General features: G+C 40.4%; 1 protein-coding gene across 1 annotated transcript in view; it reads right to left on the bottom strand.

Moving 5' to 3' along the window:
- fbn1 (fibrillin 1) overlaps positions 1–19,162 on the bottom strand; it is a 124,632-nt gene that overhangs the window by 93,141 nt on the left and 12,329 nt on the right. The window contains exons 7-8 of the mRNA XM_041794486.1: positions 3,849–4,046; positions 2,853–2,978 (exon numbers count right to left, since the gene is read on the bottom strand). Coding sequence (XP_041650420.1) covers positions 2,853–2,978; positions 3,849–4,046 — 324 coding nt within the window. The remainder of the gene's footprint in view (positions 1–2,852; positions 2,979–3,848; positions 4,047–19,162) is intronic.

Below are 19,162 nucleotides of genomic sequence, written 5' to 3' on the forward strand. Positions count from 1 at the left end.
AAGGGTAATTTTTTGTTATACATTTTAATTTTATGTAATTTCCTCACATTATGCTTTTTTAAGCCGTGTGATTGACTAACGAGAAACTGACTGGTGTACCCTACCTCTCACCAGCAACAGTTGAGACCACGCTCAATGGGATAAGTGTTATAGATGATGGATGGATGGATGGATGGTCTGACAGATGGATGGATGGTTCGATGGATGGATGTTTTTTCACCCAATTATATTCATTTATTGTTGTTAGGAGTGTGTAAGCTAGATAAATGCATGTAATGCAGATGTAGAATCATTTAGTAGCTAATCCTTTTAAATAATCAAGATCTCAATATAAATCAAAATAATCATGACAGTAATTTTCGCCACCATCAAGCTGCCCTTGCTTATTTTAGTTTCTTCCTTTAATTGAAAGAAAAAAACACATTTGATTTGATAAAAGAAACCCAACTTCATCCTCAGTTTCTTTATAAGACAGTCAATACTTAATTAAAACAGTTGTTATCAACTGGTGGGACAGGACCCAAAAGTGGGTAACAGGACCCTTCTCAGAGGGTAGCAAAGTTGTTCCTGGAAACAAAAACTGCACCAAAAAGCCCATGAAGCTCGGTTAGTTTAGTCTCATCTCCTTGATTTGTCACATTTTATACTGTATAAGATCCAGACTATTCTTTATCACACATATAGCTGATTGAAAATATTATAAATTTGTGTCACAATTTCTCATGGAAGAGTTGATGGTGGGTCCTGAGGCTGGACCATTTGAGAACCACTCAATAAAAAGGAAGGTACCATCTTGAACTTGACTTAGACCTTGAGAAGCATGGGGTTTTGTTCTTGTTGGCATTAAGTACAAGTCTAAAGGGTTTTCTCTAAATGCAACTTGTAGTTTATTAGTTGCACTTTCTTAGGAGGACGAAGCATATATCACCGTATTGTCAGCAAAAAAAAATTAAGTTTGCTGGAGTAACATTTCTACATAAAACATTTATAAAAAACAATAAATAAATTCAGACCCTTTTGAATATTTAAAAAAGATCATCAACTCTAACACATTGCTTACTACCGCTTAAGTAATTTTAATTTTTTAGACCATTTTAGTGTTTTGAGGTGAACCCAATTTCACCCAACTTCTGTAAAAGAACATAATGGTCAACGGTATCAAGGGCCATAAAATGTAATGCAGTATTATTTAGAGTCAGCTGCATTTATGATATCATTCAAAACACTTTAGTTACAGTGACTGTGTTGTGTTTCTTTCCACAGACAGACTGAAGGTATTCAAAGCCATGTATACTGTATTGTTCCTTCCATGGAGTGTCACACTTTAAGTCTTTTCAGTTTTAACCCAGGTGCAGTTACAGTGAGGAAGAGAAGTCAGAGAAGAAATAAAGAAAGAAGGACAAAACTGGGACCATTTGATGTAATTACTCAGTGTATTGTACATGAATGACAGCCTAAATTTGAATATCTAATGTTTTCTTTGTACAGCCTACATATAAAAGACACTTAAATTAACCCAACACAGCCAGTATGTTTAGTATGCCTGGTCCCCTTTAGAAAATCATTGTACAATTCTAAGAGAGTGACTAAAGCACATGTTGGCAGTGATAATGGAAACAAGCCATTGTCACAGGATATTAAATCCAGGAGCCTTGGTTGCAGCTCTTCTGTTAGCACCATTGAGTGCAAATCATTGTGCACCGTCTGTTAAGATATGCTTTGTAACTCATGCTGGTTTAAAAAGTATTTTACACAGTCCAGAAGTTTTCCTTCAATTATTTCTGGGCATAAAATAGCACATTTTTTTACTCTGCAAATGGGTGCCACAAAAACCTGACTCAGTCTGAGCTTTCTTCTCCGCCTGGAAATCGTCATATTCATGTCCTAATGAGGAGATATTTTTCACAGGCTTACTGTAGCTCTTTATATGTGGTACAACTGAAGTGTTGCAGTGAGAAGGATTTTATTTCAGATTTGTCAGCCAGAAACACTAAAAAATATTGTGAGTCTCTCAGTGGCCACAAGATTGTGATTTAACAATTCAGTGATCCAGTCAGAGGTTGAAAATTAGGATCCCCTGCTGAGGGAGAAATGTCTGTCCAGAATGACATGGGGAAAAATATTTTCTGGCTGTCCGGATTCATTACCTGCTTCAGAAGGTGTTTTAAACCAAGGTAATTTAACATTTACAGAGCAGCAGCCTCACAGCTGCAACTGACAAGAATACTAAAGTACCACTTCTTCACATTTAGTGGTACAGAAACATTAAGGAGGCCACTCATAAATCTGTAAAATTACTCAATAATGTGTATGTAACAGCAATATTTACACTGGCTAATGTTAGCTTATATTTACAATAACTAACATTAGCAACCACAGCTAGTTGATGCAGCACATGAAGTCAAGTTGAAGCAGTAAAACTTAAGAGTGGTTGAATCAAGCAGTGGTTTGTTTTATTGCTCTTTTTTAGAGTAAAATGTGTTTTTTCTACCTTCAGAAGTGAAAAAGTCTTGCTTTAAAACATACACAGTATAGGACGTCTTTCAAGTGTCACAATTAAGTGTTACCCAGGATTACTGAGAAAAAGCAGAGCACCGCTTTGGTTTAATTAAATGTATTTCAGGGGAAGGGCAAAGTGACTTATGTGTGGTCTCTCCCCACAAAGTAATAATCAAAAAACCACCACTGAGGTGAAGTTAACCACAACGAGACGGATGTGGCTGCAAATATACTTTCACATTGTTAATTAGGAACTTAGAAAATAATCCTTTCAGCCTACTCTATCATTCAAGCTGACGCTGAACGTCAGGCGTTTTCAGCCTTTCTCCAATGGCTGCTGGAGGGTTTCTTACCTTCACATTTCTGTGAGATCTCGTTGAACTTGTGCCCAGCGGGGCATTTGCATTCGAAGGATCCCACTGTGTTGATGCAGTTTCCTCCCTGACAGATGCCGGGGATGGCCTGGCACTCATCCACATCTGTGCATGCAGAGCAAATTGATTTTAAACATGTTTGAGCGAATTCACATGAGCATGCAACAAGCCAGAGAAGAGAAATGACAAAGACATGACATGGTGGTAATTAACATTACCACAAATCTACCTAAGCCTGTGTGTTTATGGATTGAAATCAAGTCTGTTTAAATAGTCTGGTTTGAACTTTCCTAAAAGAAACAGAGTGACAAAGGAAAAAGAGAAAGGAAGAGAGGAATGTCTCCAGCTGGAGGAGCAGAAATCAAAGCCAAGCTGACCAAGGAACACAGAGAGAGAAAGGAAAACACACTTAAATGAGAGGTGATTGTTGAAATCTGTGACTTTCTGAGTTCATTTGAATTTGTTTAATGAATCTGACAATTCAAAACGTAGCTCCAAGGCTGAAAAAACCTCCAGGAGGCTGTGACCCAAAGCAGTCTCAGAGTACTGCATGTTCTTCTGGGTCCTGGCTCTGCTCCGTCTCCCCTGCAGAGGTTCTGATGTTGTTGGGTCTGGAGCAGGCAGGCCGAGGGCCGTCTTACCAGAAATGAGCTCTCCCACGTGGCACCGCCACTGACCCGTGTTACTGACTCTGACAGTCATGCCACAGCAGGTATCTGAGGGCATTCCATACACAAGTGGGAGGCACTGCCACCCACCCCAATTTAACCCAATTAGAACTAATCCTCTGCAGAGGGGATGATGGGTAGAGATGAGGGGATGACAGAGAGAATTGAAAGCAGAAACGGAGAAAGAAGGAGTTAAAAAGACAGAGAGAAGAGGAACAGCTGGAAGAGCTGTAGGAGGGAGAGAGAGTGACAGAGAAAAGAGACGAAAACAGAAAGAGAGACAGAGATGCTGAGAATCAGACTTTACCTTGGCACGCCCCGGTGCGGTGGTTTGGTATGAACCCTCTTCGACAGGGGTGAGGCTGAGCAGGGCACATCTCACAGGGGTGACCCCACGCCCGTCCCACTGTGGCGCAGCATAAAGTCTTTGTGCACACAATGCCTGTAAGCTGGCCTTGACACATCTGGTTATTCACCGAGGCGAAGCACGGCCCAGTGCGATAATCTGTAGAGGCGAAAAGAGAGTTCACTTTTTGAAAAACTTTCATCTTTCATCAAACAAGGTTTAGCAGGCAGCTGAAAACACAAAAACAGAGAGAAAAAAGAAAAGAACATGTTAATGTATTGAATAATTCAACAGAAAATGTGCTAAAATAAGCTAAATCCAAAGCTAAATGACCTAGCCTTACTTCTGAGTGAAATAGTGACGGTCGCTGCCATTTTCAAACAAAAAAGCACGACAGCTACAACTCATTTACATTAGACATAATGAAAGTGCTGCAGACCTGACAGTAGCTCACTCCATAAAGCATGCATTGCCTGTTCCTAGCATTTCAATCAGCTTTTGGCTCTCAGGTGCGTTATATGTGTGGTTTTAGTGTGTGTCTATGTACGTGTATCTGTGTAGAGATAGGAAAGGAGTCTGGAAAACTTTTCAGAGTCGTGTGGGCGGCTGAGCAGAGTAAGAGACACAAGCTAGAATACACTGAGGCCCACAGACAATGAGAAATCAGTCTGATGCATGTGTTTTATGATCACTCCTTCAGTGACCTGTAATTTGTTCTTATTTACCATGTGGTTTTCTACTTTTTACTATTTTTCTTGCAATGCACAGCTCAGAGCAGTGATTCTCAACTGGTGGGTCGACTCCCAAAAGCAGGCCTCAGAGCTGCTTTCAGTGGGTTGCTAATGGACACACAAGATAGACTGTTTATACAGACATATATATCCATGACAAGGGATATATTTCACATCCAACTGGGCAACACCCCATATACGGTGCTTGGGAAGGGTAGAACCTTTCAAAAAGGAAGCTAAGAGGGTGACTGGACAGACCCTCTGTCTGTCATATTCATTATGGGCCAATCAGAGCAACAAAGCATATAAAGTTATCAGCGTGTGCCATCGCCAAGAAGAAGACTTCTTCACAATCTCAACAGGCAGCCACTGACATGTCAATGCATAATGAAAGTAGGTGAACCAAACTCTTGCTGAAGCCAGAAGCCAGAGCGGAAGCATCTTTTCAACTAAGATAAGCTTTCAGTGTAGTTCATTGCTCTTCTGATAAAACTTAACCTTGCAAAGCAGATGGATTTGCAAGACTCCATGTCTGTCATCAGGCAAATCCATCTTGCCAAGCTCCAGTCTCTAAGAGAGAAGCTTTGGCAGGGGTCTAGTCGTACTGGAAGCTGATAGCAATGGCTGCCACTGGTGTAACAATGACCTTGGATTTGATATAATACAGGGGTAGTTTTATCAGAACTGGATCTTTATAAAAACAAGAGCAATGAGCCACACTGACAGAAAAGATGTTTTCGGTCATCTCTCAACCTGTGCCAGCATGACTGGGATTATTACAGGTGGGGTTAAGTTATACTATTAGCCAGTGTATACAATGCCTGTTTCCACTGTAGCTTGGATGTAGCAGTAGAAAAGCGACCGTTAAATCAGACCTCGACCAGATTTCTTTATTATAACAAGAGCAAAGAGCCACACCAAAAGCAGCTCTTGGCAGAGAACATATCTCCCAAAAGGTTTTGGCATGAATTTTAGCCACAAACAATAAGCACCTGTCTTCTACCTCTGATGAGCCCATCATGAATGTGATAGAACATTCATCCAATCACTCTCCGAGAATTTTTTGGAAAAGATCTGATCCATGCTATGGATGTGTCAGGGAAGATAAAACTGCCACTATAGCTGCATCCATGCTAATCGTCACCTACCACCATTGTTTACAAGCTTGCAGTCACTTCAGCTAAACCACACCTGTTGCTACCACGTCTTTCTACTTAAATGATGCTGATTGTTTCAGTTATTCTCTGACCAGGAAAAGGCATATCAGCTTGAAGCTTTGAGAGACTGATCCACCTAACAACAGATAGGGAATCTGGCCAATCCATCTGCTTTGCAAGGTTAGTGAATGTGGTAAAAAGCCGATGAAGAATGAACACCCAAGAGAGCATACAGTATATCCATACATTTTGTAGCACTCACTCTCAAAGTTTGGGTAAGGACCTGCGGTTGGGTCTCAGGAGATTTTTTATTTTTTTTTGAGTCACCAATACATTTTCAGAATTTATTTGCCACAGTATTTAATGTGACCTTCATGTCTGCAGCAACATCAAAGCCACATGGGAGGGCTCCAACTTATCACACTCACCATCTCCACCATAATAAAACACAAAACAAGGCTCTACAAGCAAATGGATGGCAAAAGAGCTAAAGTCACAATTAGCCCTTAGAGCTCATAGCTATTTTTATCACCATCATCTGGACTTTTTTTTTTCTTAAAAAGCTTGTAAAACATCAACTCTGTGGTGCACAGTCCAGCTCTATACATCCTTTTTTCAGGACAACTTTGGCTTTAACAATATATCCACTACAGTAATGTCCCTTGAATTTTGAAAAAGTTAAAGGACTCTAAAGACAAAAGAAAAAAACAAATTGGAATTTGAAACTCGAAGACTTTTACTAATAACGCACAGTAAACAATAGTTACTAAGCATTTTCTTTGCACAGACTTGTTCTCCCATCTCTTGGGGGCAAAACAGTGAAGAAACAAATATTCTGTAACAAAAGGTTTTTAAAATATATACATATATACAAAAAAAGTCCAAGTCATTTGTGTCATTCCTTTAAGCAGTAGAGACAGAACATCTTGCTATTGGAGGACGGCCCCTCCTACGATGCACTGCATGTAAACACTGCCCTCAACAAATATGGCGCTACCCACAGAAAAAAAGCCAATGTACATGATCAAAAATGGACTAAAAGTGGACAAAAAGACACCGAAGTTTGGGGCTCGCTAGAACGGCATCCTTAAGGGCTACGGAGACATAGAGCATGGCAAACAAACAGCAAAATGGTCAGCTTTCAAAGGACAAAAATAGTATCTAGGATGTGTTTGAAAAGTTATCAGCATTTTCATAAACTGTCACACTTATCAGCATTTTCATAAACTGTCACACTTCTTGTTATTTACGACAACTCTGTCCTCAGAGACCCCGGAAAGTCTGCCAAATTCCGGGCTCACCAAAAAATGTTCTGTAAGAGCTACCAATGCATGAAGAGCATATTTTAAAAGGCATACCACAGAGCTTTCACAGGAAAGAAACAAGTTAGGGTATACGACTTACTGTTCAGAAGTTACCAAGCACTTTACAAAGGGGTGCGCCTGCGGCATGGATCCGTGCCTCGTGAGCTTTAAGGGTTAATGATGCTTGGCTAATAGAAATGAAACTGCATTCTTCCAGACCAGACAATGTAAAGAAAGCCTATGTGAGGGAGGTGAAGTAGTTTCTTTCAGACTTTTTAAACAGAAGGTGCCAGGTCAAGACCAGACCAAGTCTGGAATTATATTATCCAAGCTAGTACAATCCATCAGCTCCATCAACCATCCACGGACAACACAGAAGCCAGACAGAAAAGCAATAATGTACAGAAAACAAAGTCATGGGGTTGCAATGGTTTGCCCTTGTTAAAAGTGTGGGATACACTTTTTGAACTCCATTTTACTGGAATAATCAGTGCTGGACTTGGAACAACATTTAGCCCTAACATTTATTGGTGCAAACTAGCCATTTACCCCTAGTGAAACATGACATAACTACACTGTTCTTGCATCCCCTTTAAAAGGTCTACCAAATTATTCCCCTAAACTACAAAGCTTAGAAGTATAGTAAATTGCCTAGATTTAAAAATGATGAGGATTCACCCTTACTGACTCTCTTGTCAGAGGTGAACATTTTGGGCACAAGAACTGCACTCAAAGAGAAGTACATCAAAAAATTATTTCAAAAAAGACAAACTCGTGCAGGCCTCACAATGAGTCAGCCCACCAGGAAAAGGTCCTTTTTGCCACATAACCAGTCCAACACTGGTGACAATGACTACACTTTGGTTGTTTTATCTAGATCTCCATGTATTTATCTCATTATCAGGGGATCTTCCTATCCAGTGGCACTGTTCTGGTGTGACCCAGGCTGCCTCATGCTGTGTCTGCACTGATGCTTTAAGAAAATTGTGTTATCTTTTATAAAAAAAAGATAAATGTAGTCTTTTTGATTTAATGTGAATGATATTGAATGTTGCCCGTCATATTGCTTTTTTTAAAAATCATGTTTTGCTCCATCTAAGTTTCAAACTGCAACATCTTTCATTAATTAAATTTGAGTGGTTGCAAACTTCCAGAAATCTGGGTCATGATTTCTCATTAAGGAGGAGGGTCCTGAGGCTTGACCAGCTGAGAACCGCTGCTCTAGAGAAGAAGTCGTCAACCTTAGGGCTGACTGTCAGGGCGTGTCTGCGGAGCACAGTGAGTGATTTCCACCTCCCCAGCTATAGTGTGAGATTAAAATCAAATATCTTATAATAAAAAAGGAACTCCATAGTGTGAAGAAAGTCCCTCCATCTACATTCCTCCCCTCTCCTCCCCTCAAAATGGTTAAATCCTTATTCCTTCGACACCACTGCTCGCATGCATGTATCTCCTTACTTTGTCCCCTCTCCAAGCACCACTCCCCAGTTGCAAACTCCCCACAGTTTTAACAAAATCACACAATTTTATCAGCTTAAGGATTTGTAACAGATATAGGTAAAGAGAGAAAGGGAGAAACTCATCCCTCCCAAAAGAATCTGGCCAACATCCAAAGGCAAAAATCATTTCCACATTTCACGGCAGACAACAGACAGGGAGAGGAAAGAGGGAGACCAGTTCCAACAGCGCAGTTGTTTAAAACAAACGAGACATTGTGCGTTTCCCTTGTGGACCGAGGCCCAGCCCAGACCTGTCACGTGCACCACAGCCTCCCCAGTCTCCCTACTTCTGGCTCCAGTGCTGTGTGAACAGAACTGGGTCATCTCTGCTTCTTTTTCACACTCCCTCCTGCTAGAGCTCCACTGGAGATCCAACCAAAGTCTACAGCAATGGAAAATAAGGTTGTCACAATACCAGATTTTTTAGCTTTGAAAAGATTCTGATACCACAGCAACAAAAACACAACCCTTGGCTCCCAATATTGGCGATTCTTTTGTTTTTAATTAACAACAATTGCAAGCAAATTTCTGTATGTACAAAAGACTTCTTGGTCTCAAACGATGCCAGTGCATTTGTGCAATTTCGACAATGCACTCTCTTTTACTTGCTGCAGCTTTTTTGTTAAAATATGATTAATTTATTATGATGACTTTTATTAGTCAGCTATCATTTCTACTAACTTGCCTATATTGTGGTCTAACCTATTTTACTTATTCAAGGCAGTCGTATGGCTAGAGGGAGATCTCTACAAAGTAATTTCAATAAAATAAAAATATTTAAAGTAAAATAAGTGTTTGCATAAACATTCACCCCCTTTAAAGTGACTAGAGATCCAGCCAATTGGTGCTACTAGTATTAAATTAGAGAAATGAGGATTGCCTGAGTGCAGTGAATGTGTCCCAAGTGATTGCAGTATTAAAAACACCTGAAAGGTCCAGTCATTGGTTAATCAGTATTCCTGACAACCATTACACCATGAAGACAAAAGAACACTTTAAGTATTAGTCAGCTGAAAAAAGTCTAAGGCGCCGAACATCCCCCAGAGTTCAGTTAAATCCATCATCAAGAAATGGAAGGAAGATGGCACACGTGTAAATCTGCCTAGATCAGAACGTCTTCATAAACTGAGTGACCGTGCAAGAAGGAGACTCGTGAGAGAGGCCACCAAGACACCTACGACTGCTCTGTAGGGGTTACAAGCTTCAGCAGCAGAGATGGTAGAGACTCTGCATGCAACAACTGTTGCCCAGGGTTTCACCAGTCAAAGCTTTTTTGGGAGAGTGGCAAAGAGAAAGCAAATACTGAAGAAAACTTAGATTAAATCTGGACTAGACTTCACCAAAAAGCATGTGGGAGACTCCATGGTCAAGTGGAAGAAAGTTATTTGGTCTGATGAGATCAAAATGGTGCTTTTTAGTCATCACACAAGACATTATGTTTGGCTGACACCAAACACTTCACATCACCACAAACACACCATCCCCACCGTGAAGCACGGTGGTGGCAGCATTATGTTGTGGGGATGCTTCTCAGTAGATGGCCCTCGAAGGCTTTTAAAGGTAGAGAGTAAAATGAATGCAGCATAATACAGGAAAGTCCTGGAGGATAATCTTATTCAGTCTTATTCAGATTGAATCTTGGCTAGACCTCAGTCCAGTAGAGAATTTGTTGCTGGACTTGAAAAGAGCTGTTCACACCTGATCCCTGTGCAACATGACAGAGCTTGAGCAGTTTTGCAAAGAAAAACTGAGTAAAATTTCAGAGTCCAGATCTGCAAGCCTGATTGAGACCTATCCACACAGTCAGTGCTGTGATTGCAGCCAAAGGTGCATTTACTAAAAACTGACTTGAGGGAGGTGAATATTTATGCAATCACTTATTTTATCTTACATATGTGTGTTTAATTGACATTTCTTTGTAGAAATGTGTTTTAACTCTGACATTAAAGAGGTTTTTAGTAAAATACTTTTACTAAGAAAGCCACATTTTATTGACCATGATTGATTAATAAAATCAATAAAAGGATAAAACATCCACAGGGGTGAATACTTTTTATAGGCACTGTATAACTGATATTTTGTTAACTCTTGCCATCAAACTTTACAAATAACCCTCTTGTGTGAATTTTAAACCATTAAATTAGCTACATCTTAACATTTAAAATGACATTAATACAGTCGTGTAGCGGTTCCCAAAGTGGGCCGTGTGTCGCCCTAAGGGGGAGTGGCAAGGCAAGGTTAAGCAACACCAGCTGATGATTTTAGCATTGAAGAAGAGGACCAGTTCATTGATGTCACCTTTGATCCCATGACGCTGTTGCAGTTCAAGTCAGAGACATTTATGCATTTTTGATTGGAGTAACTGACGGTGTGTTTTTTGTACATTTACATCTTTGATGTGTACAGTTGAGGGATGGGGGCCCTGAAAGTATTTTCATCTGCCAAAGGGGGGCCCAGCTAAAAAAGTATAGGAACCACTGAGTTAGCGAATGTGTGGAGAATCTCTAGGCAGGCAGGCAGACTACAGCTCCTGCTGTCACAGAACAATCACTGGCTTAAAGTCAGTAGGAACACAACACTGTTCCCACATTGATCACTGTACTCCTCTGTAGTTTGTGCCCATAGGCAAAAAGCTATTCTTTTATATTCCTTTGTCATTTGAGGGTTATAAAAGACATAAATTATTGAATTTTTTCATTGTTTGAAGCACTGAATGTAACACAGCACTTAAAGGACAGCTTCAGTCTTAGGGCACACTCACACTAAGCCATCCATACTGTGCCAGGGTCTGTTTCAGCCTAAAGTCTGGTACATTTGGCCAGTGTGAGCTGGCGCTCTGTGTGCTCCGACGCAGCATGCACTGAAGGACGAGGTGGGCCTGACTGTAAAGACTGTAGGGGCTCATACGAGTTAAAAAGTCTGGGTTTCATTCAGCTGAAGTGCTTGGAACTCTGATGAGGTTCAAGATTATATGCTGTGAGCGATAATTCTCCGCTATGAACCGCTCTCTCTCTCTCTCTCCCACTGGGCTCTGTATAGTTAACATAGCTACTGATCCCACGTCAGGTGACATAACCCCGGTGTCAGATCATATATTCCTTTTTTACAGCCTCAAAAACAATACTTATGTATACTGAGTCATCAACATGTATAAGCTCATCAACAGTGGATATCCCTGATGTATCCGTGCTTGGGCCTGGATATGTTGAGCAGTGTGAGTGCAGGCCAAAGGGGGGACAGGGGAGGGGGTCTAATGGGCTTCAGCACGGTTAGAATACGGCACGGTACAGATCACCTAGTGTGAGTGCGCCCTTACATGGCTTTACCTCACATTTCTGAGTAGGTGGGACTACAACTTGTGTGACATTATAGTGTTTGATTTTGGTTCAAGCCCTTAGTTCTCAGCTGGTCGGTTGGGACCCAAAAGTTGGTTGCCGAGCCATTTTCAGCAGATGATGAGCTTTTAATTTTAAAGGCCTTATCTCCATTCCTTTGTGCCATCACATTTGGTTCAATCTGGAGTTCAAAATTGTTACAAAAGTTTGCTTATGATTTAAAATTTGAAGCAATTTGGGTTTTTATTTCATTAAGGAGGTGGTGGTGGATCCTAAGTCTGGCCAGTTGAGGGCCACTGCTTCAGGAAATTCATATGAAAACCTTTAGCTTAATTGCTTGAAGTGTTGTTTAGCTCTGAGACAACAAAAGTGACTATTATTTACCAGGTATATTTGTAATTGAGGCCAATATTAGGCATTTTTCCTACAACAAAAGAGGTTTGCACTGTCTGTATAAGTAATTATGGAAAGTTTTTGTGTGGTCCCTTATAAAATTGAGAAAAGACAAATGTGCTCATAACACATCTTTATCTTTTCATCAGATTAAGGTTTACATATGTTATTGCTGTTAGCATGCCACATATAATCCATCCGACATAATAAATGCTTATTAAAGCTGTCAGAAGATGGAAAAAAGATCTATATACTCAAAGATCTGAACATGGATTGATGCAAATACAAGCTCAGTCAGCTGAGATAAACAGGGAGAGGCAGACAGCTGTTGAGTGAAAGTGGTGTCATTTCATCTGTCATCTCACTGTCTCTCTGTGAACAGCATACAGCTGGGGGATCCACCCATGTCCTCTACATCTGGGAGCAATCGCACGTGTTCACACACAAAACCAACTCAGGCACACACACAACGAGCCTCAGCCAACGTCCAAACCCCTCATCGGTAGTCTCGCCAAAGATGATCTCAAAACAGAAGAAAACAAACAAAAATGTTGCCCTTGTTTTTGCTGAAACACTGCTCTACTTTTGTAAACATGTTTCATATTATTTTTGATCTTTAAGGTCTTAATGTGGAGCAGGCAGCTTGTTTTGACCCTCATTAGAAGCAATCTTGTGCGCACTAAGGTGTAGTTACCTTAACAACACAATGGAAATGACGGATGAGTTGAAGCACAACAGCCTGGAAGTGAAAGGTAGGGAAGCCCACTGGGAAGTGGGTCAAAAGAGTTTCCTGGATTAACTCCAAAATGTTTATACACACGCACAAAAATCTCTACCTTTCCCATATCCACCCTTCCTCACACTAACCCCTGCAGATGTTACTCACAGAATCCTTACATACCTTAACATATGTGTAATTTGTGTTCACATGCATCTGTGTGCATAAATGTGAGTGTAAGTGTGCATGTGTAATGGGGCTTATATTTGGGTGCAGCCTTCCCTTATTGCAGATTTCTCCATCCTCCCAGGACTAATGAGTCTAACACGCACCCAAACACACTGACACACATATTTGGTAATCTGTCTACTGAGGTTTGGACTGGGCTAGAATGAAGCCAGATAGGGGAAAGTCAGTGAGGCATTAAGAGACAAGAGAGCCCCTCATCTGACTGACCGACTTCCCTGTTGCGCTCTGGCTGCTGACTTTCTGACTTAGGAACTCACGTGTAGCCTAGTTTCAAGCCAGTCTTTCACCATCATCCCCCAGTGCAATGGCGTCACACTGAAAACTCGACTTTATTGCTCCGCTGCTAAACGACTCTGCAGCAGGAGTATTAAAAAAAATACTTGAGTGCAATCAGCAGCAGTTAGCCTGGATCCTAGCGATTTCACATTCCAGCCTAAATCACATTTGTGACCAACAAAGGACACGTTGATGTACCAGGCTGCATTTTCACTGCAGTTAGCTGTGCCTGGCTGTGGAACCACTGGTCAGCAGATCACCAGTCATCTTGGCAGCACACAGCTCAGCAGTGGTGATGTGTGTTCATGTGGAGCCCTGATAGCACCAGGGTATTTCCACATCCAGGAGAACCTCCTGAGGGCAGCTACGTCTCCCCCGGCAACATCACATGTTTCGCAGAGTACCTCCTGTTTCTGCTAATGTGATAAGATCATGCCATAATGAGGCATGGTTCTGTAAATTGCATTGAAAACAGTGTGGGGTTGTGCATGTGTGTGCATAACTGTGTACACATGTATGTTTGTGTGTGTTTGTGTGCAAGCACAAAGGCTTTCCCATGGGATGTGATGGACCCTGGCCAAGGAAATTCCAGCGAAAGTAACTTAACCCAAAACGCCACTGTATCCCTTGGCCTACTTTTTCAACCTCGCTGGGAGTAATCAAATGCAGGATGAAGATGGGATACATTTACAGAGCTGCAAATACTGATACTCCTTACTTTTGATCAATTTGTTGGTTAGCATTCAGGAACATTTATGAAATGTTTGATTATCTTTTAATTATCATAGTAAAGTGATACAGCATTGTGAATAATACTCATATCAGTAAGCAGCAAGGGGATTGTGATTAAGGGAGCTGGATTGTTTATAGCAGCTAAGGATTGATGATGCAACAACAACGAGAAAGATCAGCTCAAGATTCAAGGGTTCATAACTGAAATGCATGTTAATACAACCCAAATGCATACCAAAAGTAAAAATCAACAACCAAATAAACATTCCCAGACAGCTGTATCCCTAGCTAAAGTTGAAAACCTTAAGGTAAAGCAGATTCATCAAACGTTGCAATGGAAAGGGCCACACACAAGACATACCTAGTACTTGCCTGTCAGCTGCAGCCAATATTAGTCCAATCTAGGACAGTCCTCTTTTTCATACTATCACCTTGATAATCTGGGCTGCATGTTGGTGCAGTGGTTAGCAAAATTGCCTCACAGCAAATAGGCTCCTGGTTTGAATCCTGGTCAGACGGGCCTTTCCGTAGGGAGTTTCTATGCTCTCCCTGTGCACAGAGCAAGAGCTCTCTCTGCATACTCTGGCTTCCTCCCACAGTCCCAAAAATGCTTGTTAGAGTAACTGGTGACTCTAAATTGCCCATAGATGTGAGTGGAAAGTTCTGTGATTGACTGGTGACTAGGGGTGTAACGGTATTTGTATTCGTCCCGTACCGTCACGGTACAGCTGTCACGGTTCGGTGCACGCAGTAATACGATGAATACGTCTGAGTGAGTATTAAAAAAAAGTCGAGTTCTCACTTCAATCCAGGTGGCGGCAATGAGCCAAAAAGCTGCCAGCAACTGTCATTACAGAAGAAGAACGAAGAAGAGTGATGGCGTGTGTGGAGTTAGTAGAGCCCTGTATCAGTTAAATCACCCGTATAGCAATGGTGCTCTGGCTCTGTGAATCATATTACCTTTACCTTCAACTATCAGCCTCGGAGGAGTGAGAGAGGGACTCCGCAGCTGTGTCATAGGTAAATTCACATGGCTTTAACCTCATTATCCTCCAAGATGGGCTGTGAAAAGTTCTTCCAAACTTTGTAGTTGGTCCCATTGGTTAAAAAAGTAGTCCAGTGCTGAAGTCCATGTTGAAATCAGCAAAAAAGACACTAATTTGCATACTTAACGAGCTAACCTGCGGTTGCACTAACTTCAAGCTAGCTGGGAAATTTTAGTGTTTAAAGAATGGAAGAATTATCCGCTTCAATCACCGTACCAAAAACGTACCAAACCGTGACTTCAAAACTGAGGTACATACCTAACCGAAATTTTTCTGTACCATTACACCCCCACTGGTGACCAGTCCATGGTGTACTCCATTGCCTCTGGTTTCAGTCCTAGCCCCAGTGACCTCTATGAGAATATACAGGACGGATGGATCTACATCAGAGGTTCCCAAACCTTTTACCCCATGACCACCAAAATAACTATGCCAGAAATTGGGGATCCTCTGGTGAAGACGTATAATGTTACACACATTCTCAAACAGTGGTGTGCAGACGTACACTGTAAGAATGTTTTTACATGACTTTCATTTTTTATGTGCCATTGATACAAATTTATACAAAGTTCTGCTTTCAGCTCTAAAGACTTGATGTTTTTCTTAAATGGTGAAGCAAGGGATGAGCAATGGTTTTCAATTATTTAGTCATTATGTCTAAAAAAGTCAATGTTTTCATACAACTATCTTAATTCAAAACTGTTTTCTAGTATTTATTACCAGCACCTGGTTTTAATGCCATACTGATGACGGAGGCTGTAGCGGATCTGAAAGCTGTTTGCCATCGGCCATTAAATAACAAAAGAAAACAAGTGGAAACAGAAGAAAGCAGTAAAGTCCACAACATAACTGAAGTAGGAAATGATCATCACTTCTCTTAACTTAAGAAACTACTTTACAGAACAACCATCCATCCATTTTCTACACCACTTATCCTGTTCAGGGGTATGGGGGGCTGGAGCTTATCCCAGCTGTCATTGGGCAAGAGGCCGGGTACACCTTGAACTGGTCACTAGCAATCGCAGGGCTACTTCACTGAACATTTTTAGATTAATGATCTATTAAACATTCTTCATTGTTTCTCGAGTCAAAATAAGCATGAAACAATGCAAAATCTTTTAGTCCACAAAATGCAGTTTCCGCAGTTTTTATGTGTTAGCATCGAGCTAAGGAACTCAGAGGCCCACCCCAGTTCATCTCTTTGAATCTTTGAATTTTCATGTCAGTAACTTTTAAACAGAAATTTTCTTTGAACAACAATCAACATCCATTACACCAATGTGTACAGCCAATTTATGGTCTTAATTACCAACAGGAATTTCATATCTGCTGATATTCATGTTAAGTTGTTGTGGGATAGCCTTTGCTAATGTTTGGTGCTGCATAAAAGTACATTTATTAATTTAAATGTTACTTAATATAAGCGCTGTCAAAAGATAACTCTTAATCCCAGGATTTCTGTTAATGTTAAACTCAATAAGGGTAATTGACTTCCTGTTTGTTTGCAGACCTGCTATTATAGGTAGATGAAAGATTTTAACATGGACTTAACCATGGAAAAAAGGAACTTGTTACAGATTGAAAAGGAAATAAGTGGACAGTAAAAAGGTAAATGTTTGATTTCACAAGGTTCAGATGACTTTTGACTCGTCCACTGAGCAGTCTGTGAGGTTGTTTTTTTGTTTTGTTTTGTTTTTTTTTTTGTTTTGTTTTGTTTTTTTAAGTAAAATGAGACATTAAAGACCCTGTAAAGTGAAATCCAACATTTTTGTCTTAACACACTGAATATGTTGGAATATGGTTGCTGTAAACATGTGAAAACACTGAGATCTAAATGTGACTGAACTTTGGATTTAAACCGTTAGAAAGTTTTTCACATCTTTCCAGGCTGGGTTTAATTTGGGTGGGGCAAATATGTGGGCTGGTGATGTCACCAGCCCACAGTGGGGAATGACCCCGCCCCTCTCACACTATGATATAAACTCACAGAGCAGTTCATAACAGTACAGTCCTTGTTAGCTGATGTCACTGCCTTTATTGAGCATTAACAGTCAGTTAAATGCTGTTTTTTTGTTCATTGTGAGGTAAATTTGCCAAATCTATCAGCCACAGTGGCCTATGGATCATTTAAAGTGTCAGAGATTTGAGCCACAAAACTGACTTTGTCTCTTCTCTGGCACAGACCCAAGCCGCTGCGCTCTGTTCATAAGGTCAAAGGGCAGGTTGATGGCATGAATGCTTTTCTCCATTGAGATTGTAGCATTTTTTAAATCTGAGAGGATTGTATTTCTCCTGAGTGGGCGTGGCTTAAGCTCATTCAACAGACACGACCACACCATCCTAGAGCAGATTTTACTGCCTTATTTTTCATGTATTTGAAGCTTAATTTTATAATCTTGGAGATGTTTTTTTTGACTGAAATTTGAACTAGGGGTTCATAACACAGTGACCTGTCAAACAACAAACCTAAATACGGATTTATTTTCACTTTACAGGGTCTTTAAGGAGTATGGGTGGACTTATTTTACATCATTTTAGGAGACTCTAACGCAGCTTAACCAACGACTGTTTAAAGTGACACTAAAGCATGCAATTAATCTCGATTAAACAAAAATATTGCACTAACCGTGAATCATAATCAATCAGGTGTAATGTGATCTTGGCAGCCCTACTCTATAGATTTTTTGCTGGAGAGGTAAGGCCAGAGACCAGAGCGAGAGGAGAGGATTAGACCAGTTGATCTCTGATGATGGCGAAGTGAAGGTGAAGTCATTATTCAGCCTCATTTATCTCATATTTGAGACATTTCTTACAAAATAGAAAGACAAACAACATAAATGCTCAAAAAAAGATATGAAAAGAATCATTTTAGACATGTTTTCTGCACTTACCTATTATTTTATTCACATATTCCACTACTTTTGTGAAGCTAATACTTTGGTAAACCTATTTCAAGCCAAGACAATTCAACCATGTGAGTGAAGGTGTGTTTTCATAAGGGATTCAAAAATGTTCAAAGATCAGATTTTAAATTCGGCATTTGGGCTATAATAACTCTTTACACAGTCCTCTAGTACAAAATGGGTCTCAGTATCTATAGAGCTGAGGTGGTCCTCAAAATTTTTATATGAATCACTTGGGTACTGTGTTGTTTGCGAATACCTTAAAAAGATGAATTAAAAAATAATGAAAAAAAATTAAGGACCCTTAGACCTTAGCACTGGTCATTTTGAGCATATCTAAATGTTCTTCATAAGTCAAAGGCCTAAAGGAAGCAGGAGTCTGTTGCCCATCTACAGGTGAAGGGGAGCACTTTCAGGGAAGGACCGGTAACATATAAAAGATGTTCCATGGACTCTATCTCACAGGCAAAGCCAAAGAAGAAACTGGAGCACATAAATCACTTTCTGCAATTTAATAAGGTGCAGAAGTCAAACCACTCTTGCATCAACTTTATGCATTGAAACATTAGTCCTCTGCACCTTATCAAATTGCAAAAAGTGATTTGTGTGCTCCAGTTTCTTCGTTGGATTTGTATGTAAAAATAAAATCTATTCCTTTATATGTCAAAAGCACAAATGTATGTTCACCACAATGCACTGTGTGAAAATGAATGAATGAAGAAGGAAGTTAGTCTCCAAGGAGCTGTTCCCAGACACACAAAAACATAAACAAACAACTTAAAGTCTGCTTGTCTCCATCTAAGACATTCCCACCAGCAGACAAGAAAGTAGCATTCATGTAGCAGCAGACGGTGAGTGGCCAGTTTGCATGCTTGTCATCTTGCATAGTAAATCAAAATTTCAAAACCAGATGTGGCCATAGTTTTTGCCCG

Source organism: Cheilinus undulatus, linkage group 1 (genome assembly GCF_018320785.1).
Source record: "Cheilinus undulatus linkage group 1, ASM1832078v1, whole genome shotgun sequence".
In the NCBI taxonomy this organism is placed as follows: Eukaryota; Metazoa; Chordata; class Actinopteri; order Labriformes; family Labridae; genus Cheilinus; species Cheilinus undulatus.